Source organism: Lipotes vexillifer, unplaced genomic scaffold (genome assembly GCF_000442215.2).
Source record: "Lipotes vexillifer unplaced genomic scaffold, Lipotes_vexillifer_v1.1 scaffold521, whole genome shotgun sequence".
In the NCBI taxonomy this organism is placed as follows: domain Eukaryota; kingdom Metazoa; phylum Chordata; class Mammalia; order Artiodactyla; family Lipotidae; genus Lipotes; species Lipotes vexillifer.
Window position 1 is genome coordinate 699,016 of NW_006778737.1, and position 26,137 is coordinate 725,152.

At 38.9% G+C, this 26,137-nt stretch overlaps 1 protein-coding gene across 2 annotated transcripts in view; it reads left to right on the plus strand.

Moving 5' to 3' along the window:
• Positions 1–26,137, plus strand: part of CCDC66 (coiled-coil domain containing 66) — a 54,144-nt gene that overhangs the window by 17,628 nt on the left and 10,379 nt on the right. For both annotated transcript variants that reach the window (XM_007451756.1, XM_007451757.1), the window contains exons 8-13: positions 13,187–13,318; positions 13,710–13,960; positions 14,173–14,257; positions 15,085–15,246; positions 17,006–17,150; positions 17,604–17,744. In XM_007451756.1, coding sequence (XP_007451818.1) covers positions 13,187–13,318; positions 13,710–13,960; positions 14,173–14,257; positions 15,085–15,246; positions 17,006–17,150; positions 17,604–17,744 — 916 coding nt within the window. The remainder of the gene's footprint in view (positions 1–13,186; positions 13,319–13,709; positions 13,961–14,172; positions 14,258–15,084; positions 15,247–17,005; positions 17,151–17,603; positions 17,745–26,137) is intronic.

Here is a 26,137-nt window from a genome sequence, read left to right on the forward strand (position 1 = left end):
GCAGGTGGGATCTTCCCAAACCAGGGCACGAACCCGCGTCCCCTGAATCGGCAGGCGGACTCTCAACCACTGCGCCACCAGGGAGGCCCTCCTCTCTCCTCTTCTTGATTCTGTCTTACTCCCCCTCCCCCAGTTGAATGGCCTGTATTCTCTTTCCTGTATTGTTCAGCCCAAACATCTTTTTACACTGTGCAGCTTAAAATTTCTTTTTGTGTTTCTAAGAAATTTACTTACAGCCTCAGCCTTTGTGAGAATACCTCACCTCCATGAAACCTTGGCTTTCCCTAGTGACTACCCCTTCCTGGGAAGCCTCTTAAGTGAAGGGAGTATATTCTAGCATACTGTCTAACATGGGATAGAAAGTGAAGTTATCATTCTGCTAGCTTCTTATTGCTACCACCAGACCACAGTTCTGCAGTTAGCCAACAAAAAATTCCTCTTAATTTTTGGTGGTAAAAATTTGGTGGTAAAATATACATAACATCAAATTTACCCTTTTGTGGTGGTAAAATATACATAACATAAAATTTACCATTTTAATCATTTTTAAGTGTACAGTTAAGTGGCATTAAGTGCATTCACACTGTCTTGCAACCATCACCACTATCCATCTCCAGAATTTTTTAATCATTCCAAACTGAAACTGTACCCATTAAATAGTAACTCCCCATTTCTCCCTCCCCTTAGCCCCTGGCAACCACCATTCTACTTTCTGTCTCTGTGAATTTGATTATTCTCAGTATGTTTAAGTGGACTAACACAATATTTGTCCTTTTGTGTCTGAGAGATTTCACTTAATGTTTTCAGGGTTCATCCATGTTGTAAACATGTATCAGAATTCCATTCCTTTTTAAGGCTGAAAATATTCCATTTTATGTATGATACTACATTTTGTTTATCCATTCATCCAAATGTTGATGGACATTTGAGTTGTTACCACCTTTTAGCTATTGGGAATAATGCTGTTATGAACCTTGATGTACAGATAATCTCTCCAAGTCTGTATTTGCAAGTCTTCTGGGTATATACCTGTAAGTGAAATTGCTGGATCATATGGTAATTTTATGTTTTATCTTTTTATGTTAAATTTTTACCAGTTTTAATTTGATAATTTTGTTTTTGTTATACCGTTTCCACAGCTCCTGCACCATTGTGCATTCCCATCAGCAGTGCACAAGGGTTCTGATTTCTCTACATCTTCACCAACACTTGTTCTTTTCTTTTTTTTTTTTTTGGTTGATAGCCATCCTAATGGATGTGGAGTGGTGTCTCATTGTAGTTCTGATTTACATTTCCCTCATGATTCTTGATGTTGAGCATTTTTTCATGTGCTTATTGGCCATCGGTATATCTTCTTTGGAGAGATGTCTATAAGTCCTTTGTCCATTTTTTTTAACATCTTTATTGGAGTATAATTGCTTTACAGTGGTGTGTTAGTTTCTGCTTTATAACAGTGGAGCAACTGTACATATACATACACCCTCATATCTCCTCCCTCTTGCGTCTCCCTCTCACCCTCCCTATTCCACCCCTCTAAGTGGTCACAAAACACTGAGCTGATCTCCCTGTGCTATGCAACTGATTCCCACTAGCTAGCTATTTTACATTTGGTAGCATATATAAGTCCATGCAACTCTCTCACTTCATCCCAGCTTACCCTTCCCCCTCCCTGTGTCCTCAAGTCCATTCTCTACATCTGCGTCTTTATTCCTGTTCTGCCCCTAGGTTCTTCAGAACCTTTTTTTTTTTTTTTTTAAGATTCCACATATATATGTTAGTTATACGGTATTTATTTTTCTCTTTCTGACTTTTTCACTCTGTGTGACAGACTCTAGGTCCATCCACCTCACTACAAATAACTCAATTTCATTTCTTTTTATGGCTGAGTAATATTCCATTGTTTGTATGTGCCACATCTTTATCCATTCATCTGTCGATGGACATTTAGGTTGCTTCCATGTCCTGACTATTGTAAATAGAGCTGCAGTGAACATTGTGATATATGACTCTTTTTGAATTACGGGTTTCTCAGGGTATATGCCCAGTAGTGGGATTGCTGGGTCATACGGTAGTTCTATTTGTAGTTTTTTAAGGAACCTCCATACTGTTCTCCACAGTGGCTTTATCAATTTACATTCCCACTAGCAGTGCAAGAGGGTTCCCTTTTCTCCACACCCTCTGCAGCATTTATTGTGTGTAGGTTCTTTGATGATGGCCATTCTGACTGGTGTGAGGTGATACCCCATTGTAGTTTTGATTTGCATTTCTCTAATGATTTGGGATGCTGAGCATCCTTTCATGTGTTTGTTGGCAATCTGTATATCTTCTTTGGAGAAATGTCTATTTAGGTCTTCTGTCCATTTTTGGATTGGGTTGTTTGTTTTTTTGATATTGAGCTGCATGAGCTGCTTGTGAATTTTGCAGATTAATACTTCGTCAGTTGCTTTGTTTGCAAATATTTTCTCCCATTTTGAGGGTTGTCTTTTCGTCTTGTTTATGTTTTCCTTTGCTGTGCAAAAGCTTTTTAAGTTTCATTAGGTCCCATTTGTCTATTTTTCTTCTTATTTCCATTTCTCTAGATGGTGGGTCAAAAAGGATCTTGCTGTGATTTATGTCATAGAGTGTTCTGCCTATGTTTTCCTCTAAGAGTTTGATAGGGTCTGGCCTTACATTTAGGTCTTTAATCCATTTTGAGTTTATTTTTGTGTATGGTGTTAGGGAGTGTTCTAATTTCATACTTTTACATGTACCTGTCCAGTTTTCCCAGCACCACTCATTAAGGAGACTGTCTTTTATCCATTGTATATTTTTGCTTCCTTTATCAAAAATAAGGTGACCATATGTGTGTGGGTTTATCTCTGGGCTTTCTATCCTGTTGTTCCATTTATCTGTATTTCTGTTTTTGTGCCGGTACAATACTGTTTTGATTACTGTAGCTTTTTAGTATAGTCTGAAGTCAGGGAGCCTGATTCCTCCAGCTCCGTTTTTCTTTCTCAAGATTGCTTTGACTATTTGGGGTCTTTTGTGTTTCCATACAAATTGTGAAATTTTTTGTTCTAGTTCTGTGAAAAATGCCAGTGGTAGTTTGGTAGGAACTGCATGGAATCTGTAGATTGCTTTGGGTAGTAGAGTCATTTTCACAATGTTGATTCTTCCAATCCAAGAACATGGTATATCTCTCCATCTGTTTGTATCATCTTTAATTTCTTTCATCAGTGTCTTATAGTTTTCTGCATACAGATCTTTTGTCTCCTTAGGTAGGTTTATTCCTAGGTATTTTATTCCTTTTGTTGCAATGGTAAATGGGAGTGTTTCCTTAATTTCTCTTTCAGATTTTCACCATTAGTGTATAGGAATGCAAGAGATTTCTGTGCATTAATTTTGTATCCTGAAACTGTACCAAATTCATTGATTAGCTCTAGTAGTTTTCTGGTAGCATCTTTAGGATTCTCTATGTATAGTATCATGTCATTTGCAAACAGTGAAAACTTTACTTCTTTTCCGATTTGGATTCCTTTAATTTCTTCTCTGATTGCTGTGGTTAAAACTTCCAAAACTATTTGAATAACAGTGGTGCAAGTGGACAACCTTGTCTTATTCCTGATCTTAGAGGAAATGGTTTCAGTTTTTCACCATTGAGGATGGTGTTTGCTGTGGGTTTGTCATATATGGCCTTTATTATGTTAAGGTATGTTAAGGTAAGTTCCCTGTATGCCTACTTTCGGAAGGGTTTTTATCATAAATGGGTGTTGAATTTTGTCAAAAGCTTTTTCTGCATCTATTGAGGTGATCATATGGTTTTTCCTCCTTCAGTTTGTTAATATGGTGTATCACATGGACTGATTTACGTATATTGAAGAATCTTTGCATTCCTGGGATAAAAATATGGAATGTTTCACGAATTTGCGTGTCATCCTATGTAGGGGCCAAGCTAATCTTCTCTGTATCGTTCCAGTTTTAGTATATGTGCTGCTGAAGCAAGCACCTTTGTCCATTTTTGAATTGGATTTTCTTTTTTGTTGAGTAGTAGGAGTTCTTTACATATTCTGGTTATTAACTCCTTATCAGGTATATAATTTACAGGTATTTTCTTCCATGAGTTGACTTTTCATTCACTTCATAGTGTCCTTTCTCGTACAAAAGTTTTTAATTTTGATGAAGTCCATTTTACCTATTTTTTGTTTTTGTTGACTGTGCTGTTGGTGTCATAGCTAAGAAATCATTGCCAAATCTAATGTTGTGGAGCTTCCCCCTATGTTTTCTTCTAAAGGAGTTTTATAGTTTAGGTCTTTGACCCATTTTGAGTTAATTTTTATATATGGTGTAAGGTAACGGTCCAGGTTGGTTCTTTTGCATGTGGATATCCAGATTTCCCGGCACCAGACTGTTCTTTCCCCATCAAATCATCTTGGCACTCTTGTCAAAAATCATTTGACTGTATATGAAAGGGTTTATTTCTGGGCTCTCCGTTCAGTTCATTTGTTCTGTATGTCTGTCTTTATGCCACTGTTTCACTGTTTTGATTACCATACCGGGGGCAGAGGTCGGTGGGACGCGCACCAGCCTGAGGCGCGCCGTGCGTTCTCCCGCGGAAGTTGTCCCTGGGATCCCGGGACCCTGGCAGGGGCGGGCTTCACAGGCTTCCGGGAGGGGAGGTGTGGATAGTGAGCTGTGCTCGCACACAGGCTTCTTGGTGGCGGCAGCAGCAGCAGCCTTAGCGTCTCATGCCCGTGTCTGGGGTTCGCGCTGTTAGCCGCAGCTCGTGCCCGTCTCTGGAGCTCCTTTAAGCAGGGCTCTTAATCCCGTTTCCTCGAGCACCAGGAAACAAAGAGGGAAGAAAAAGTCTCTTGCCTCTTCGGAGGGTCTAGACTTTTCCCTGGGCTCCCTCCCGGCTAGCCGTGGTGCCCTAACCCCTTCAGGCTATGTTCACGCCGCCAACCCCAGTCCTCTCCCTGGGATCCGACCGAAGCCCGAGCCTCACCTCCCAGCCCCAGTCTGTCCTGGCGGATGAGCAGACAAGCCTCTCGGGCTGGTGAGTGCCGGTCGGCACCGACCGTCTGTGCGGGAATCTCTCTGCTTTGCCCTCCGCACCCCTGTGGCTGTGCTCTTCTCCGGGGCTCCGAAGCTTCGCCCCTCCGCCACCCGTAGTCTCCCCGCGAAGGGGCTTCCTAGTGTGTGGAAACCTTTCCTCCTTCACAGCTCCCTCCCACTGGTGCAGGTCCCGTCCCTATTCTTTTGTCTCTGTTTATTCTTTTTTCTTTTGCCCTGCCCAGGTACGTGGGGGGTTTCTTGCCTTTTGGGAGGTCTGAGGTCTTCTGCCAGCGTTCAGTAGGTGTTCTGTAGGAGTTGTTCCACGTGTAGATGTATTTCTGATGTATCTGTGGGGAGGAAGGTGATCGCGTCTTACTCTTCCGCCATCTTCCCCCTCTCTGTAGTGAGGTTTGAAATCAGAAAGTGTTAAGTCCTCCAATTTTCTTTTTCAATATTGTTCCACCTATTCAGGGTTCCTTGAGATTCCTTATGAATTTTAGGATGCATTTTTCCATTTCTGCAAAAAACGTGAAGATTTTCAGAGGGGTTGCTTTGAATCTGTAGCTTGCTTTAGGTAATCCTGACAATACGAAGTCTTCCTACCCATGAAGGTAGGATCTTTCCATTTATTGATATTTGTGTCTTTAATTTTTATCAGGAATGTTTTGTAGTTTTCAGTGTACATGTCTTTGGCCTACTTATTCCTAAGTATTTTATTCTTAGTATTTGGTGCTATTGTACATGGAATAGTTTTCTTAATTTTATTTTCCCAGATTGTTCATTGTTAGTGTATAGAGATGCAACTGATTTTTTTCTCCTGGTTTTGTATCCTGCAACTTCGCTGAATTTGTTTTATTCTAACAGTTGTGTGTGTGTGTGTGTGTGTGTGTGTGTGTAGACTCTTGAAGGTGGTGGTTATTGTGCAATATATGAGTTTGATGTGGATCCTTTTGGTATTATATTTTCTTAATGAGTAGATACACAAACACCAGTCTGCATTAATGCCCATGATATTCATATATGATAATCATCACTGAATTATGTATATTTATCTTTTCCTTTTTTTGGCATTTCAACTTTCTGACTTTTAAAAATGTTATGTATTATTTCTGACACACAGAAGGATATGTTGACCTTAAAAAACAAAAAACAAGTTATTTTACCAGCAACATGAGTTTATTTGGGAATAGTAGACAGTTGTAATTCAGGACAAGCAAACTGTGACAAACCTTAGGCAAGTTTGGAGAACAGAGGAGAGGAACTTGATTTTGTAGAGGAAAGGAGGAAATTGGGGAGGGCTGTGGTAGCTGCAGGTGGTGGGAAGCTTGTTGCTAGTCAGAAGGAAATCTTGGCGGGGGTCTGTAAGCTGTGGTGAGTCATATATGGGTGAGAGCTCCACCTTCAGGGCTTTCTGACTCCATTTTAAATGAGGTTTCCTTTATTCTTTTTCACAGGTATAAAAGATAATCCATAAAACATTTCTATCCATGTCATATACCAAAAAGAGCTCATTATAGCATGGTTCAGAGTTCAACAAGAATTTCTCTAGATTTATAGCACTTACAGGACGGGATATTTTTTTTTTTTTTAATAGCCAGTCACAACCCAGTAGAATAAAAATTGAATGCCTAGAACCTTTATATTCCATTTGTTGTCAAGTTACTTTAGAATTCTGAGAAGAGTGTTTGTGAATTATGAAGCCCTTTCCACAACAGAAATGGGTTGTGACTAAGTTATAAACTAGTACCAGTCCACTGATGGCCTAATTTCAGAAGAAAGAAATACAGTAGCTTGACTAAAATGAATCAGTCCTAGCTAAAGTTTCTCTTTGCCTCTCTATGCTGGCAGTCTTGGAATCAGAGGAACCCTATCTCAGTCCTCCAAAATTAAACTTTATGGAAGGAAATCCTCTTCCTTATTCAAAACTGAGTGGGGGGGAATCCCTTGGCGGTCCAGTGGTTAGGACTCCGTGCTTCCACTGCACAGGTTTGATCCTTGGTCAGGGAACTAAGATCCCGCATGCCGCATGGCAGTGCCGAAAAAAGAAAAGAAAAAAAAGCAAACAACTGAGTGGGTCTCTTTGCCTTATCAGAAAGATTTAATAATTAAATAATATAAGGAAATTGATTTGTTTGAGGGCCTGTTAGGATCCAAGAAGTGGACTAAGTACTTCATATACCTGTGAATCCCCTTTTAGAATAAGAAGCAGAACTTACTAACAACTAAACAGGTGGAGGAGAACACTGAGAGTAAGTTGTGTACGCCAGTTACCCATAACACTAAACCAGATAAATCTCTCTTAAGTTAGGAAAAGAACAAAATAAACCTAAATTAGAAGAAATAGATCATGAAAATAAGGAATTTTCCCACCAGCTGTTGGTGGGAATGTAAATTAGTATAGCCATTATGGAAAACAGGATGGAGTTTCCTCCAAAAATTAAAAACAGAACTACCATACAATCCAGCAGTTCTACTTCTGGGTATTCTTCCAAAGGAAAAAAAACACTAAATTGAAAAGATATATGCCTCCCATGTTCATTGCAGTTTACAATAGGGGACATAAAGAAGCAACCTAAGGTCTATCAATAGATGAATGGATAAAGATGTGGTGTATGTATATAATGGCATGTTAGCCATAAAAACAAATGAAACCTTGCCGTTTATAAAAACATGGACGGACCTAGAAGTCTGTCTACTTACTTCACTTATGCTAAGTGAAGTAAGTCAGAGAAAGACAAAGAATACTATATGATTTCACTTATATGTAGAATCTAGGAAACAGAACAAATGAACAGAACATAATGAAGCAAACGGACTCATAGATACAGAGGATAAACAAGTGGTTTTGCTAGAGGGGAGGGGGGTGGGGGGATAAGTGAAATAGGTGACAGAAATTAAGAGGTATGAGCTTGTAGTTAAAAAATATATGAGTCCTGGAGATAAATGTACAGCATGGGGAATATAGTCAATAATACTGTAATAACTTTGTATGGTGACAGATGGTAGCTAGACTTGTGATCATTTTGTAATGTATAGAAATATTGAATCACTATGTTGTGCACCTGGAACTAGCATAGTGTTGCAGGTCAGTTTTACTTAAATTTAAAAATTAAAAAAAGAGGAAAGAAAATAAGGGCACCAGTCGGTGAAATATATAATGAGTGAAAATGGCATTGCAGGTAGAGAGTGAATCATTAGTAAGTTGATATATGATGCCAGTAATTATGAAAACTTAGATGAAGTGGGTAAATTACTGGAAAAGTTATAACTTACAGGAACTGACATAAAAATAAGTAAAAAGCTTGAATAATTTTGTAACCGTTAAAGTAATTGTAGATCTGGGTAAAAAAAAAAATTGCCCACAAGGAAACTAAAATGCCCACATGGTTTTACTGACAGTTTCTACCAGACTTTAAAGAAATAAATCCCAAATTTATTCAGATTTCCAGGCAGTAGAAATATGAAATGGCCCCCAATTCATTCTGCAAGCCCAGTATAAACTTGGTATTAAAGCCAGAAAAATAACAAAAAAGGAAAATTAGGTTTATTTCATTCATGAATATACACACAAAAATTCTAAAAAATATATTAACAAGTAAAATTTGATAATGTGTAAAAAGGTAATATATCATGACTAAGGTTCATAATGGTTTAAGGGAATTTTAAAAAATCCGCAAGTATAGTGTACCATTTTAACACAATAAAACAAAACATTTTAATAGATGCAGGAAAAGCATTTGATAAAACTCAAAGCCAGTTTGTTAAGGACAGTATTTCAGGTAATTAAACTAGAAGGAATTTCCAATTGAGTATTTAAAAAAAAAAACAACCACCCTATAGCGAACAACATACTAAATGAGACGTTTTAGTAGTAGTCCCTTTAAGAATTAAATAAAATGTCCATATTATTATTACTATTTGTTATTGGTAGTCCTAGCCAGTATAGCAAGACAAATTAAAAGTCTTAACTGGAAAGGAAAAAATAAAATCGTAGCAATTTGTCAGTTATATAGAAAACCCAAAGAATCTATGGGCAAAATATTTTAGAAATTAAAAGTGAGAATTAAGGGCTTCCCTGGTGGCGCAGTGGTTGAGAGTCCGCCTGCCGATGCAGGGGACACGGGTTCGTGCCCCGGTCCGGGAAGATCCCACGTGCCGCGGAGCGGCTGGGCCAGTGAGCCATGGCCGCTGAGCCTGCGCGTCTGGAGCCTGTGCTCCGCAACGGGAGAGGTCACAACAGTGAGAGGCCCGCGTACTGCAAAAAAAAAGAAAAAATGTGAGAATTAGTAATTTGCTAGGCCATAAAGTCTCAACAAATTTCATAGGTTTAGATTACACAGAATATGTTATCACAGTGGAATTAAGCTAGATATCAGTAACAAATGACAAAATTTCCAAATGTTTGATATTTAAGCAATAATCTTCTAAGTGAAAGAAAACTCAGAATTAGAAAGTGTTTTGAACCGAATGACGATGAAAATATATCTGAGAACATACGAGCTTCCTGTGCTTGGAAGTTTATAGGCTTAAATGCATTTCTTGGAAGTGAAAGCAAAACATCTAAGTATTCATTTCAAGAAGTTAGAGAAAGAATTGCAACAGTTAAACCCAAAGGAAGTAGAAGGAAGTAGAAGGAAGGAAATAAGATCAGAATAGTTGGATGCAAGCGGCCCTCTGTGTCCGTGGGTGCCAGATCCATGGATTCAACCAATCTCGGACTGAAAATGTTTGGAAAAAACTTCCAGATGCCATGAGTCTTAATAAGATACTTAACACCTCTGTGCCTTAGTTCTCATTTCTTTAAAAATGATGCCTACCCCATAATTTTATCATGGAAATTAATGTACATAAAATGCCCAGCAGTGCTTGTAACAGAGAGCATGTTGTCAGCCAGTTCGTATTATTATTGTTGTTATTGTGAGGGCTAAAAAAGATAACATACATAAAGTTCTTTATGAAAGTGTACAATGAAGTAATTAGTTAAAAAAAAAAAGAAAAAGGAAAATGTCAGGGAAAAAATATTCCAGAAAGTTTCAAAAAGCCAAACTTCAATTTGCTACGCACTGGCAACTAGTTACGTAGCATACACATTCTGTTAGGTATTATAAGTAACCTAGAGTTGATTTTAAATACACACGAGGATGTGCATAGGTTACATGCAAATACTACACCATTTTGTATAAGGGACTTGAGTATCTGCCAGTTTTGGTATCTTCAGGAGGTCCTGCAACCCAATACCCCACAGATACCAAGGGACGATTGTGTTAGTAAAATTGGAGAATAAGGAAAAGACTGAACAGATATGGCTCCAAAGATATGGCCAATAAGCACATGGAAACCAGGATTTTAGCCACGTGCACAACTGTGTAGTCCTGGTTCCAGAGATTTTACAGTTACTTTCAAGTTCAGAGTACTCCAGCCCACCCTCCAAAATGATTGTAGCCCTTGGTTGTGCTGCTCTTCCTCTTGGAAGATCTGTTTTTTTCTAGACCAGTGTCCTGAAACCACCCACCACCCAGAAGCATGCCTTTTATGCGTACTGAGTGGACAAGATGAGTAGGTGGACAGACTGTCTAAAGTGAGGAGGCTTGGTGTCTGGGCTTGGGAATCATGCACTGGCAAGCAGGACTGTTCTGGACCATGGCAAAGTCACCACTGAGTGTTCTCCTTTCACAGACATGCATGTTTAGACTGCTTTAAGGGGAGAATTAAATGAAACAGAACTAAGCATGCCTAGGTGACCATTTGAAAAGCCTCTACTTTCAGTTCTGATATAGCAGCTGCCATTCATACAGCATTTATATTAGGAGTAAGACTAGCATTTTCTAACATAGAAGAACTTGAAGGTAGCTAAAGATTTACATTAGGAACCTGTAACATTAGGAACTGTTTGTGGGAAAGTGTGTATTGAGTACCTGTGAAAATGAGTTTTCACTCAAGGCTGTCACTTGAGAATAGGCTCAAAATAGGTGTTTAGAAAAGGAGCTTTTATGTAGGGGAAGGGGCGTCTGAGGTCAATTATGTGAAAGAGAGAAAGTGAAAAAGTGAGTGAACCTAGAGAAAGAGGGTTCTCTCCTTAGCCATGTTGAAGCATTAACAGAAGGGAGGTGCTAGATCATCAGAATACATTTGTTACACAGTGAGTCTTGCATTTTACACACATTTGCCTTACTCAGGTTTCAACTAAAATGAGCTCAATCAAAAGGGAGTTTTCATTTACCTACCACCTCTCCCACCCCCCAGATCCTTATACTTTCATTCCTCTAACAATGCACGTGGGGGAAGACTTGTAAAAAAGAAAGTAATAATTTAAAGAGTTTTCTAGTCGGTTGGAGAAGTGAAATGACTTATTCAGGTGGCAAGCAAGTAAAACAAGGATGTAAGACATCCTTGAGTAAGAAGTTGAAGACTGAATTGGAAGAACTGATTATTAAATTTTCCACAGGGTTGTAAATATAAGATGTATATAAAGCATTTGATGAGGATTTTAGGAATTTTCGAGGGTATTTTGTGTCTTATCCTTGAATAATTGGAAATCCCACCAAAATTTGAAACCAGATCTGGTTACATGAGACGTAAGAAACAGATTACAGAATTCTATGTTGATTCAGTGCCATATTGTGAATTTGTTTTTTTTTCTGGCCATGCCATGTGGCTTCTGGGATCTTAGTTCCCCGACCAGGGATTGAACCCGCTCCATTCGCAGTGAAATCGCAGAGTCCTAACCACTGGACTGCCAGGGAATTCCCTGTGAATTTCTTATAAGGAGTTCAAAGGGTCCTTTTTTTTTTTTTTTTCCAGTTTGACCTCTAAAATAACATTTCTAAAAGTAGAAGAACTGTTAAATCACTTACCTGAAGATAATGCTCCTTTTGAAGTGGTTCTTTTAGGCTTAAATAAATAGGGTTGGTTTTTATCTGTTTAAAAATGTGTGAGAGCACCTGCCATAACTAAGATTTTTCCTTTTTGTGTATTTCCTTTGATCAAAGCAATTGGTTGAAAACTAATGAGCTTTGCCATTATATTATTCTGTCAAACTTTTTAAAATTATGTCCTGTAGTTACGTCATGTAACAAAATGTTTTGTTGCTTAGCTCTTGCATTTTAGGACAGTTTGAGTAGAATATATGCTTTCCTTTTTGTTAAAGCATACTAAACTCTCATAAGTTAAAGGAACAATAAATTTTTATGCTACTGTTTTTATTTTTCTTAGAATTCAAGGACTTAATCTGGACACAATATATTTTTCTTAGTGAAATGTCATAGATCATGCTAGGGCTGTAGCAGCAGAAATGGGAACAAAAGGTATCCAAAAGAGGCATGATGATTCAGTAAGAGAAAGCCTCTGGCTCTATTATATCCTCCTGGCTCTTGGTCTAAAAGCAATGTTTTTGTATTCTGAAGCCAAGTGTTAAACAGTATTCATCTATTTCAGTTTATCAGTGACTCCTTTCAAAGTAAATGAGACTATATTAGGATAGAAATTTGAAAATCTTGTAATTGGTTTGGAGGAAATTTTCTATTTTTCATTAGAAAATTTCCTTTCTTTACATTTACTTAGTTATCTTATATCCTTCTGCTAGTATGTGTTACAAATATATGATTCTGAAAATTGGAATATATCTACTTAATTCTTGTATACTCGATTTTTTTTTAAGTATTATTATTTATACATTTATTTATTTTTGACTGCGTTTGGTCTTTGTTGCGTGTGGGCTTTCTCTAGTTGTGGTGAGCGGGGGGGGCGCTACTCTTTGTTGCGGTGCATGGGCTTCTTATTGTGGTGGCTTGCTTTGTTGCGGAGCATGGGCTCTAGGCACGCAGGCTTCAATAGTTGTGGCACGCGGGGGCTCAATAGTTGTGGCTCGGAAGCTGTAGAGTGCAGCCTCAGTAGTTGTGGCACACGGGCTTAGTTGCTCCGGGGCATGTGGGATCTTCCTGGACCAGGGCTTGAACTTGGGTCCCCTGCATTGGCAGGCGGATTCTTAACCACTGTGCCACAAGGGAAGTCCCTCGAATTTTTTTGTTTAAAATTATTGCTTCTCTTAGAGATAAATACCACATTAAATCTATATAAATTATTTGGAAAGATTTGTAAATATAAAGTGGTTACAAAAAGAGGTAAACTTTTGATGGTATTGATGACTGTTGTTTAGGAAGCAGTACTGACGGAGCGCCCTTTCCGTGCTGTGAAACAAGAACAGCAGAGAAAATGGATTGAAGAGTTGAACAAGCAAATAGAGGATGACCGGCAAAAAAAAGTAGAGGAAAAAATTATATCTTCAAAGGTAATTTATGAAGTTTTATCGGTATAAAGGGGAAAAAAATAATTTCAGAGTCTCTAATCATAAACTTAAAAGTGTCCTAAAACTATTTGACAAGACTATTCAAATTATTCCGTATTTGCTCTTGTGAACCTTTCGTTGAATGAATTCAGTGTGATTTTGCATAGCTTCTTGTAACTAACGTTTTAGAAATTTCCTAATTCTTTGAATTTTTCATATTCTCCGAGCTTAATTGTCTAAATGTATATGGGATCAATATAGGATACAGTTTTGTTAATCTTTATGATGCTTGTTCTGCTGTGTGGTGACTTTTAGAAATCATATTTGTCATTTGGGATTTTAAACACAAGAAGAGTTGGAAGAGTTCTTAGCAGTTCTTATTTGTCGTGATTAGGGTGAGGAGCATGACAGGTGGGCAATACATTTTGATTCATTCAAGAGCTGTCCTGGTTCTCAGTCTCAGCTGTCCTCTCGGTCAACACAAACACAACCAGAATACTTCTGTGTCTCTCCGGACGCTCAGGACCTGGCTAATAGCAGCAGTGTGTATACACCTGCAACGGGAAGCCAGGTTGAACCTTCAGAGGAGGAGCACATAGCAAGACCTGTTAGAGACGTGGCTGTGGAAAGCAGTAAGAAAAGGAAGTAAGTGCCTCCTTCAGCACCTGTTGGTGTTTAAGGAGGTTTGTGTGCCTCTTTAGGATTGTTGTTGTATTTGTATCTTAGTTGGTTTCAGATTTGGTGTTTTTCTTTACAGTAGAAATGACTAGTAGATACATTTCAAACAAAAATGACTTAGCACCTTGTTAAACCCACCTTTTGGGGGTTTTAAATAGCTAATGGATCTATCTTGCCAGCTTTCTCCGTTCTATGACTGCTCTTTTGGACCCAGCTCAAATTGAGGAACGAGACAGGAGACGACAAAAACAGTTAGAACATCAGGTATTGCATTGTCAAGTGTTGTTCTTTGCCTTAATCATTAGGAGTCATGGCCTAGATACCTAAGTAAATGGAAATTAAAATTCCAATATAAACTTACAGAACAAGCCCTGCACAATCCTGTGATGAATCTAATCCCTACGCCAACTGGCATTATATTAGAATTATACTTATGTTGAGAACCAGGCAGTATCATGTAGTACAGCCACCTGCCTTCCAAGGAAGAAGGTCTTTAATGTTTAGGTTGTGTATCTGAAATGACACTAAATCTTAAGTTGGTATTGGATATTTTTTTCTCCAATTCTCCTGAATTCTGCTCAGGATGAGAATTAGTTCTTTGAAAGGGAAATAGATACAAGGGATTGAAGTAGAATTATGATTAAGAAATCTAATGGATAATATAAGAAAGGAAACTAAGATTAAAATTTTGTCCTAATTTTAGTCTAATACTAAAGGGACTTAAATGTTTAATAATTTGGCAAAATCTCTGCTATATGAAGAATTTGGCTTAGTTAATATGGTTACTTGCAGTCGGTTAAGTGAACAGACATTTATAGAGCATCTGCTATTTTTACCAGGCACTATGCTAAGCACTGAGATTGTTTCTTCAGTTGTTTTTCTCTTAGTTCTTCTACGAGCCCTCCTGGGGTTAAAGAAAAAGCGTGTAGAACTTGATGGGAGATGGGAAAAATACATTGGAAACCTGACATTTTAAGTTAACTCATATACATATTACTCTCTATATATTGATAAACATTTTTGAAACACCAGATGCTTTATGGATTTTTTAAAAATTTATGACAATGATTTATGTTACTGTTTATGACTAGAAAGCCATCACTGCTCAGGTAGAAGAGAAGCGCAAGAAGAAGCAGCTCGAAGAAGAGCAAAGAAAGAAGGAGGAACAAGAGGAGGAGCGTCGTTTAGCACGGGAACAAGAAGAGATGCAGAAACAGTATGAAGAAGATATACTTAAGCAAAAACAAAAGGAAGTAGGTATTTATATCCTAACTGTAACATTTTAGAGTAAAAATGGGTGTGTTGATTTTTGGGTTTTTTTTTTATTTGTTTTTGGCTGCGTTGGGTCTTTGTTGCTGTGCGCGGGCTTTCTCTAGTTGTGGCGAGCGGGGGGCTACTCTTTGTTGCGGCGTGTGGGCTTCTCATTGCTGTGACTTCTCTTGTTGCGGAGCACGGGCTCTAGGCGCGTGGGCTTCAGTAGTTGCAGCATGCAGGCTCAGTAGTTGTGGCACACGGGCTCTAGAGCACAGGCTCAGTAGTTGTGGCACACAGGCTTAGTTGCTCCACGGCATGTGGGATCTTCCTGGACCAGGAATAGCACCTGTGTCCCCTGCATTGGCAGGCAGATTCTTAAACACTGCGCCACCAGGGAAGTCCCTGGGTGTGTTTTTTTTTTTTTTTTCTTGCGTTATGCGGGCCTCTCACTGTTGTGGCCTCTCCCATTTGCGGAGCACAGGCTCCGGACGCGCAGGCCCAGCGGCCATGGCTCACGGGCCCAGCCGCTCCGCGGCACGTGGGATCCTCCCGAAACGGGGCACGAACCCGCGTCTCCTGCATCGGCAGGCGGACTCTCAAGCACTGCGCCACCAGGGAAGCCCCCTGGGTGTGTTTTTAAAGAAAAAATAACCAGAACATTTGCATGTGTTTTGAAATTGTGAAACTATGCAGAAACATTAAAGCTTTGCATAAAGAAGGTTTTGAAAGTAGGAGGGAAGCTGGAGGTTTTATTGTTTCAAATGATTGATTCACGAATGCTGTACTCCTTGGGTTTCTTTCTGCTAAGAAGGTCAGGATGAGTTATTACAACATAAAACAAAAGTTATCCATTTGCTTGATTTTTAAATGTTTTCTAAGCAATGATTATATCAATAAATTTCTAAATAGGGTAAGAGAAATGATTGGCCTTTCTGTCTGTATCCACTTGTGAACAGGAGCATTTACTTGCAGAGTCATTGGCTGGGATTGATGATAGAGTTTGTTGCTGTGTTAGAGGATTCCTCTGTGCTAAGTAAGGGTCTATTAAAAAGAGTAGATATCTGGTTGGCTAGGAGAACCCCTATATTAAGTGGTACGGACTGCATAGGTACGGTGATGTCAAGTGCCATGTTTGAGTGGGCCTGACAAAGAGCAAGTTATACAATGACATTCGATTGCCAAAGGTTTGTGAGGTCTACAGAGCAGACTATACAGCACTCCCCCTGGAGCTGGGAGGTGGCGCTGAGAGACTGCCTTTTCTTGCTGTTTCCCACTTGCAACCTTTGCTTCAGAATTAGCTGATGAAGGTACAAATGGTTTAGGGTTCTGATTTCATTATGTTGAATAGGCTGAGCCAACTACACCTATGAAATAACTACATATGTGAAAAAAAATCAGTGTGATTCGCTTGAATTGCAAAAAATGGCTGTAAATCTTGAGTATTAACTCTTATTATCTATTTTTTTAATCTTAATAAAATTCAGGTGGAATTGACCATTGGTTTTAGAAGTTTTGAAAACTTTATAGCATGGGTAAAAGAGTGTTTGTATTTGTGGTCTAATACAGCTGTAGAAAAAGATACTAAAATGTAATCTGCAAAAGGGAAGGAACTTTGTTCTCTTGGCTTCTCTACTCCCAGTATCATGAAAAGTGCCTGGCACATAGTAGCTTAGAAAATATCTACTGAGAGAAAATATTCAAGTCTGTACATGTTTGATAATTGCATTTAATTAACTTTGCGCACTTCAATATTGATAGGAAAGCATGACCCTTAAGACAATTGAACTGTTCCGGATGATGCAGAGAGCGCAGGAGTTGGCACAGAGACTGAAACAAGAACAGAGAATCCGAGAATTGGCTCAAAAGGGACATGACACTTCTAGATTGATTAAAAATCTTGGCAGTAAGCACTGGACTAGAATTTTATTTATAATATTTCTTGAAAATTTTAAATAATTGCCTATTTTTAATACCCTTAAACACCTGTTAACTAAATATTTTTTGAGGAATTTCAGACTTTGAACTAATGTAAAGTTATAATGCTTACTTGGGAAATTGCGTTAAGAGTAGAACTAAATAATGTTATAATTTTCAGTATCTTTTCACATACATTTTCTTATATTTTCCTCACAATAGGTAAAATGTATACTTTTGTACCCATTTTTACGGAGGTATCCATTAAGTGATCTCCCAAAATTCGGTAAGGGATAAGAATGCTGATAGCTTTGTAAGAAACTTGAGGCTAGCCCTTCTAAATTTTTATTGCAGTGTTTGCACTGCTTGATTAAACTAAGAGTCTTGTGTGTATTTAGTTGCTGCTATGTCATTTTATCACATAACTTATTTCTCTTGCCAGTTGATACAATACAAGTGGAATATAATGCATCTACTGACAACATTGCAAATTCAGGACATGGCTTGGATAAAATCAGTGGTAAAATGAATGCATATATCAGCTCTACAGCCTCTCCCAGGAAGGACACTGGTGTGCAAACGGGTACTGGTGTATAAATTGTGATTTGGCTTAAAATTTACTTAAAATTTAAGTCACAATTAGAATTAAGTTAAATTAATTTAAAGTTTAAAATTTAAAGGAATTTGAGGTTTTCAGTAAGAGTTAGGAAATAAAGGTATTTCTTGGTTCTTAATTTCTCTATAGCAGCTTTATTAAGATATAATTTACATAGCATAAAATTTACCCTTTTAAAGGGTGTTACAATTCAGTGTTTTTTTAAAGAGCACGATTCAGTTTTTATATTCATAGTTGTGCAACCATCACTGTAATTAACTTTAGAACATTTTTATCACTCCAAAAAGAAACCCTGTACCCATCGACAGTCATTCTCCGTTTCCTCTCTCCCCTCTCTTCTTGGGCAACCACCAGTTTACTTTCTGTCTCTCTGGATTTGTCTCTTCTGGACATTTCATATAATTGGAATCATATATGTGGTCTTCTCTGTCTGGATTCTTTCACTTAGTGTGTTTTAGGTTTCATCCATATTGTTGCATGTAATAGTAAGTACTTCATTCCTTTTTATCACTGAATAATATTCCATTTTATGGATATACCACCACATTTTGTTTATTCCTTCATCAGTTGAGGACATTTGGGTTAATTCCACTTTTTGGCTGTTGGAAATACGCTGCTGTGAACATTCATGTGCAAATTTTTGTGTAGACATAACTTTTCAGTCTCTTGGGGGAGAAGAGTAGCATTGCTGAGTCGTATAGTAACTGTATGTTTAGAATATTGGGGAGCTACTAAATTGTGTTCCACAGCAGCTGTACCGTTTTACATTCTCACCAGAAATGTATGAAGATTCCAATTTCTTTACATCCTTGCCCATACTTTGTATTCTCATGGTTGTAAAGTGCTCTCTTATTATGATTGCTGATGTTGAGCATCTTTTCATGTGCTTGTTTTAAATTTTTACATAACTAATTAAGTAATTTCCACGTTGGGTATCATTATCATGGCTCTCCATGCTTACTATGAATCCTTTCAGCCCTCCACCCATGCGTCTAGGAAATATTTTTTCTTTTTTTAAATAACTTCCAATAAATCTTTTCATTTTTTTGTAAAATTGAGATATAATTGACACATAATATTAGTTTCAGGTGTGTAACAAAATGTTTGATATCTGTATATATTGTAAAATAATCACAATAATATAGTCTAGTTAACATTCTTTACCATACAGAGTTACAGTTTTTTTTCTTGTGATGAGAACTTTGAAGATTTACTCTCTTAGCAACTTTCAAATATACAGTACAATACTATTACTATAGCCAACATTCTGTACATTACATCCCCAGACTTACTTATTTTATAACTGGAAGGTTGTACATTTTGCTCATGTCCCAACCACCCTCTCTGGCAGCACCAGTCTGTTCTCTGTATCTATGAGGGTTTTCTTTTTTCCACCCAGATTCCACATATACCTGAGGATCATATGATATTTGTCTGTCTTTTTGACTTATTTTACTTAGCATAATGTCCTTCAGGTCGATTCATTTTGTTGGAAATGGCAAAATTTCGTTCTTTTTTATGGCTAATATTCCATTGTGTGTATATACGTGTGTGTGTGTACACAGTACATTTTCTTCATTCATTTATCAGTAAACACTTAGGTTGCTTCCATTTGTTGGCTATTGTAAATAATGCTGCAGTGAACAAAGGAATGCATATATTTCTTTGAGTTAGTGTTTTTATTTCCTTCAGCTAAGTATCCAGAAGTGGGATTGCTGGATCACATGGTTCTATTTTTAAGGAACTTCCAATACTGTTTTCCATAGTGATTACACCAGTTTACATTCGCACCAACAGTGCACAAAGGTTCCCTCTTCTCCACTTCTTCACCAGCTCTTATTTCTTGTCATTTTGATAATCGCCATTCTGACAGGTGTGAGGTGGTATTTCATTGTGATTTTGATTTGCATTTTCCTGATGATCAGGGATATTGAGCATCTTTTCACATATCCCTGTTGGCCATCTAGATGTTGCCTTTGGAAAAATGTCTATTCAGATATTCTGCCCGTTTTGTAATTGGATTTTTTTTTTGCCGTTGCATTGTATGACTTCTTAATACATGGTACATGATTTGTATATATTTTCTCCCATTCAGCCTTTTCATCTTGTTGATGGTTTCCTTTGCTGTACAGGACCTTTTTAGTTGATGGGAGTCTCAGTTGTTTATTTTTGCTAACGCTACCTTTGCTTTTTGTGTCAAATCCAAAAAATCACTGCCAAGACCGGTGTCAGAGAACTTACTGCCTATGTTTTCCTCTAGAAGTTTTATTATTTCAGGTCTTACATTTAAGTCTTCAATCTGTTTTTAATTCATTTTTGTGTATGATGTTAAGATAGTGGTCAAGTTTCATTTCTGTGCATGTGACTGTCCATTTTTTCCAATGCCATTTATTGAAGAAACTTGTTTCTCTTTGGATCTTTTGTTGTAAAATCATTGACCGTATATGCATGGGTTTATGTCTGGGCTCTCTATTCTGTTTCACTGATCTATGTGTATGTCTTCATGCCAGTACCATACTCTTTTGATTACTACAGCTTTGTATTACACTGAAATCAGGAAGCATGATGCCTCCAGCTTTGTTCTTCTTTCTCAGGGTTGCTTTAGCTATTCAGGGTCTTTTGTGGTTTCATACAAATTTTAGGATTGTTTGTTCTGTTTCTGTGAAAAATATCTTTGGAATTTTGATAGGGATTATGTGGAATCTGTAGATTGCTTTGAGTAGCATGGTCATTTTAACAATATTAATTCTTCCAGTCCATGAGCTTGGAATATGTTTCTATTTATTTGAGTCGTCTTCAGTTTCTTTCATTAATGTCTTATAGTTTTCAGTGTACAGGTCTTTCACCTCCATGGTTAAATTTATTCCTAGATATTTTATTCTTTTTTATGCACTTGTAATTGGGACTGTCGCAGTTGGAAATGGGATTGTGTTCTTAATTTCTCATTCTGACAGTTCATTATTAGTGTATAGAAATGCAGGAGATTTTTGTATGTTGATTTTGTATCCTTTGTATCCTGCAAGTTTACTGAATTCATTTGTTATTTCTAATAGGGTTTTTTTTGGTGGAGGCTTTAGAGTTTTCTGTATACGATATGTCACCTGCAAATAGTGACAGTTTTACTTTTCGCTTACACATTTGGATGCCTTTTCTATTTTTTTTTAAGATGTTGGGGGTAGGAGTTTTTATTAATTTATTAATTTATTTTTGCTGTGTTGGGTCTTTGTTTCTGTGCAAGGGCTTTCTCTAGTTGTGGCAAGCGGGGGCCACTCTTCATCGTGGTGCGCGGGCCTCTCACTATCGCGGCCTCTCTTGTTGTGGAGCACAGGCTCCAGACGCGCAGGCTCAGTAGTTGTGGCTCACGGGCCTAGTTGCTCCGCGGCATGTGGGATCCTCCCAGACCGGGGCTCGAACCATGTCCCCTGCATTAGCAGGCAGATTCTCAGCCACTGCGCCACCAGGGAAGCCCTGGATGCCTTTTCTTTCATTTTCCTCCCTAATTGCTCTCCGCTAGGACTTCCACTACTGTGTTGAATAAAACCAGTGAGAGTGGGCATCCTTGTCTTGTTCCTGGTCTTTGAAAAAGTTTTCAGCTTTTCATCATCAAGCATGATTTTAGCTGTGGGTTTGACATATATGGCCTTTATTAGGTTGAAATACTTTCCCTCTGTACCCACTTTGTTGAGAGTTTTTATCATAAACCATTGTTGAGTTTTGGCAAATGCTTTTTCTGCATCTGTTGAGATGATTATATGATCTTTATCCTTCACTTTGTTAACGTGGTATATTGATTTTGTTGCTTTTGGATAGAACGTTCTGTATATACCTTCTGATTTAATGTATCATAAAAGGCTATTTGCTTATTGATTTTCTTTCCGGATGATCTATCCATTGATGTGAGTGGGGTATTAAAGTCTCCTACTATTACTGTATTGCCATCTATTTCTCCCTTTAGGTCTGTTAATATTTGCTTTATGTATTTCGGTGCTCCCATGTTGGGTCCATAAATACTTACAAATGTTATATTTTCTGGTGTATTGACCTCTTTAAATGCCCTCCTTTGTCTCTTGTTACAGACTTTGTTGTAAAGTCTGTTTTGTCTGATATAAATATAGCTATTCCCACTTTATTTTGGTTTTCAGTTGTATGGAATATCTTTTCCCTTCTCTTCATTTTCAGTCTGTGGTGTGTCCTTGTATCTGATGTGAGTTTCTTGTAGGCAGCATATAAGATAAGTGTGGGTTTTTTTTTTTAATCCATTTAGCCATTCTTTCTCTTTTGATTGGAGAATTGAGTCCATTCACACTTAAAGTAATTAAGGATAGGAATGTATATATTGTACTTTTGTTAATTGTTTTCTGGTTGTTTTGTAGTTCCTCTTTGTCCCTTCTTCTCTTCCTTGGTGTTTTGATGACTTTCTTTAGTAGTATGCTTAGATACCTTTCTCTTTATCTTTTGTGTATCTGCTATAGGTTTATGCATTGTGGTTATCATGAGGCTTACGTATACTAACTTTATAACCACTTAAGTTTGAATGCAATCTAAAGCTCTACATTTTTACTCTTCCTCTTCATGTTTTATGTTTTTGATGTCACATTTTATATCTTTTACTTTGTGTGTCCCTTAACTATTTATTCTATTTATTTTTACTGCTTTTGTCTTTGAACCTTCATACTAGCTTTATGAGTGATTTATGAGATTTATGAGTGAATAATCCACTGCCTTTATTATTAACCTTCACAGTGAGATTTATACTTGTATATGTTTTTCTGTTACTAATTATAGCACCCTTTCTTTTCAGCTTAAAGAAGTTCCTTTATAAAACCAGTTTAGTGGTGATGAACTCCTTTAGCTTTTGCTTATCTGGGAAAACCCTCTTTCTCTCTCCTTCGATTCTGAATGATAACTTTGCTGGATAGAGTATTCTCTTTTTTTTTTTTTTTTTTTTTGCAGTACGTGGGCCTCTCACTGCTGTGGCCTCTCCCGTTGTGGAGCACAGGCTCCGGATGCACAGGCTCAGCGGCCATGGCTCACGGGCCCAGCCACTCTGCGGCATGTGGGATCCTCCCCAACCGGGGCACGAACCCGCGTCCCCTGCATCGGCAGGCAGACTCTCAACCACTGCGCCACCAGGGAAGCCCGGATAGAATATTCTTAATGGAAGTTTTTTTCTTTAAACACTTCGAATATTTTATGCCACTGCCTCTGGCTTGCAGAGTTTCTGCTGAAAAATCTCATAGTCTTATGAGGGTTCCTTTGTACATAACAAGTTGTTTTTCTCTTGCAGCTCTTAAGTGTCTCTCCTTGTCTTTAACTTGTTTGACATTTTCATTATACTGTGCCTTGGTGTGTGGGTCCATTGGGTTCATCTTGTTTAGTGTTCTCTGGGTTTCCACAGAGCTTTCTTCCCCAAGGTGAGGGAAGTCTTAAGCCATTATTTCTTCAGATAAGTTTTCTGTCCCTTTTCTGTCTCCTTCTGGGCCCCCTGTAATGCAAATGTTAGTTCACTTGATGTTGTCTCATAAATCCCTTAAGCTATCTTCACTTTTATAATTCTTTTTCTCTTTGCCACTCTGATTAGATGAATTCTGCTGCCCTGTCGTCAGGTTCATGAACTTTTCTTCTGCTTCTATTAGTCTGATGTTGGACCCCTCTATTTTTCAGTTTAGTTATTGTATTCTTCAGCTCTGTGGCTTCTATTTGGTACTATTTATATTTTCTCTCTTCTGAAGTTCTCACTGTGTTTATCCATTGCTTTCTTGAATTTGGTGAGCATCTTTAGGATCATTACTTACTTTGAACTCTTTATCAGGTAGATGACTTATCACTTTTTCATTAAGGTTCTTTATTCTTTCATTTGGAACATGTTCTTCCTTTGTTTCTTCATTTTTCTTGACTCTCTCTGTTGGTTTCTTTGCATTAAATGAACAGCCACCTCTTCCAGTCTTGAAGGAGTGGCCTTGTGTAGGAAATGAACCTTATCATTCAATCTTACCCTAGCTTTTGGTTGTATCTCAAGCCTTTGTGATTGTCCGTGCAGCATATTCTATTTTTAATAGCTCCCTGTGGTTGAGGAGGTGCCAGGATTTGTCAGTGTCCCAAATCTAAGCACCTAGATTCAGGCTGACTGGAAGCCAGACTTGCAGGCAGTCTTTTGTTTTGTTTTGTTTTTTGCGGTACACGGGCCTCTCACTGTTGTGGCCTCTCCCGTTGTGGAGCACAGGCTCGGGATGCGCAGGCTCAGCGGCCATGCCTCACGGGCCTAGATGCTCCGCGGCATGTGGGATCTTCCCAGACTGGGGCACGAACCCGTGTACCCTGCATCAGCAGGCAGACTCTCAACCACTGCGCCACCAGGGAAGCCCCAGGCAGTGTTTTAAAGTATACAGTCCTGTGGGACTGCAAGCATAAGCTCCACTGGCCATCAGAGCTAGGCATTCTGGAGGCGTCTCCTGGATGGCAGTAGCAAAAACTGGAGCTCCAGACAATTGTATAAGCTCTTGTGTATGAGCTCTTTTCTGGGAGACATCAGTAAGCTGTAGTGAGGCAGAGGATAAGTGCAAAGATGGCGTCCAGCAGCCTACATCCCTAAGAGCACCTCAGTAAGCCTCTAGATGTATGCCAAACCTGAAGCCTGCCCCTCAGGCCAAAGCTCCAGGATAAGCAGATAGACCTTTTTCATGGAAAGATAGGGTGTATGTGTTTCAGTTTCCTGTTTGTGTAGTGCCCTGGGGGTGGTAACATGCCAATAATTTTCAATTGTTAGAGTCCCTTGAGACTCTGGAACACAAGCCCCTCTGGTCACCAGAGCCAGGCAGTCAAGAGACATCCCCCAGACAGCAGCTGCAGAAACCAGGGCACAAGACATAAAACCTGTGGCACCATAGACAGGTAAGAGCTCCCCTCCAAGAGATAATGGAGGACTAGAGCATAGCTGAGAGTATGAAGATGGTGCTTGACCTCTGAGGTGTCTGGAAAGGGTTACAGTCAGCCCTTAGATATGTCCTCAGGCTGTAGCTATGATAAGCTAATAGGCTTCTTTCACAGAGAGACTGAACTCCTGCATCTGTTTTCTCTTGCTGTGCCCTGGCAGTAGTAGCTGTTTAAGAACTCTTTCTCCATTGGTTACAGTCCTGTGGGACCTGCAAGCATAAGCGCTTGGCCACTAGAACCAGGTGATGTAGAAATGTCTGCTGGTGGCAGCTGCAAAAATTGGGGCACCTTGCAAGGGTATAAGCTTTTTGGGAAATACTGGAAAGCTGGAGTAAGGCGGAGAAATAATGCGAAGATTGCATCTAATGGTCTCCATTCCCTGAGAGCTTGTCCGTAGGCCCCTAGATGTGTACCAAACTAGAGCCTACCCTTAAGGCTAAACCTTTTGGAGAAGCAAATAGGAACCTTTCTCAGAAAGACTGGGGTTTGTTTCAGCCTGCTGTCCATGCAGTGCCCTGGGGGTGATAATCTGCCAAGAACTGTTTCTCTGATTGTTACAGTTTCATGGGACCCAGGAATATGACCCACCTCTGCCCCCGTGCCTCCAGAGCCAGGCCATCAGGGGGCATCCACTGGGCAACAGCTGTAAAAACCAGGGCTCCAGATGTGTGTAAAAGTTCCCCTTCAGGAGCTACTGGCACTCTGAAATGGGGTAAAGGGAGCGGGTGAAGATGGCGTGTACCAGCTATAGCAAGGCAGAGGGTGGGTGTGAAGATGGTACCTCCCCCCCCCCCCCCCCCCCCCGTCTCAGCTCCTTGGTGCTCAGACCCCAGGATGAGAACCTTCCACGGGAACCCCTCACTGCCCCCCCCCCCCCCCCCCCGCCACCGCCACCCGTTTGAAGCTGGGGTTGGGCAGTGTAACAGCGGGGCAGGGGCAGCAAGGTGGGAATAAAAGGCTTAGTGTTTTTTAATTTTTAAAATTTTATTTGTATTTTTTTGAGTATAAACAGAACATTTATTAAAGTACTTCTTAAAATTACAGAGTGCTTAGAGAAAATTCTTACAGAAACATCTGTAAGGAAAATAGTTTTGGCTGGTATTCAAAATGGCAGTAGTTCTTAGTATGCATCTACCTGTACTTCTCCCACCTCATTTTTATTTATTCTTACATAATAAACACTTACAGTACAATGTAAGGTATTCCTTATTTCAGACTTATCTAAGGTATTTTTCACCTGCTGACTTTAAAACTTTGGAGCCACTTGACTTAAATTTTTTAACTGTCACTGCAAGGTGAGTTCATCCCACCGCTTCATTTCAGTGAGGAGAGCCTGTCTTGAGTTCAAGCTTTTGTAATCCTTGGAATAGTCCAAAACTGTATAAAAGCCAGTTTATGAGCTGTCACTTTATTTATTTATTTTATTG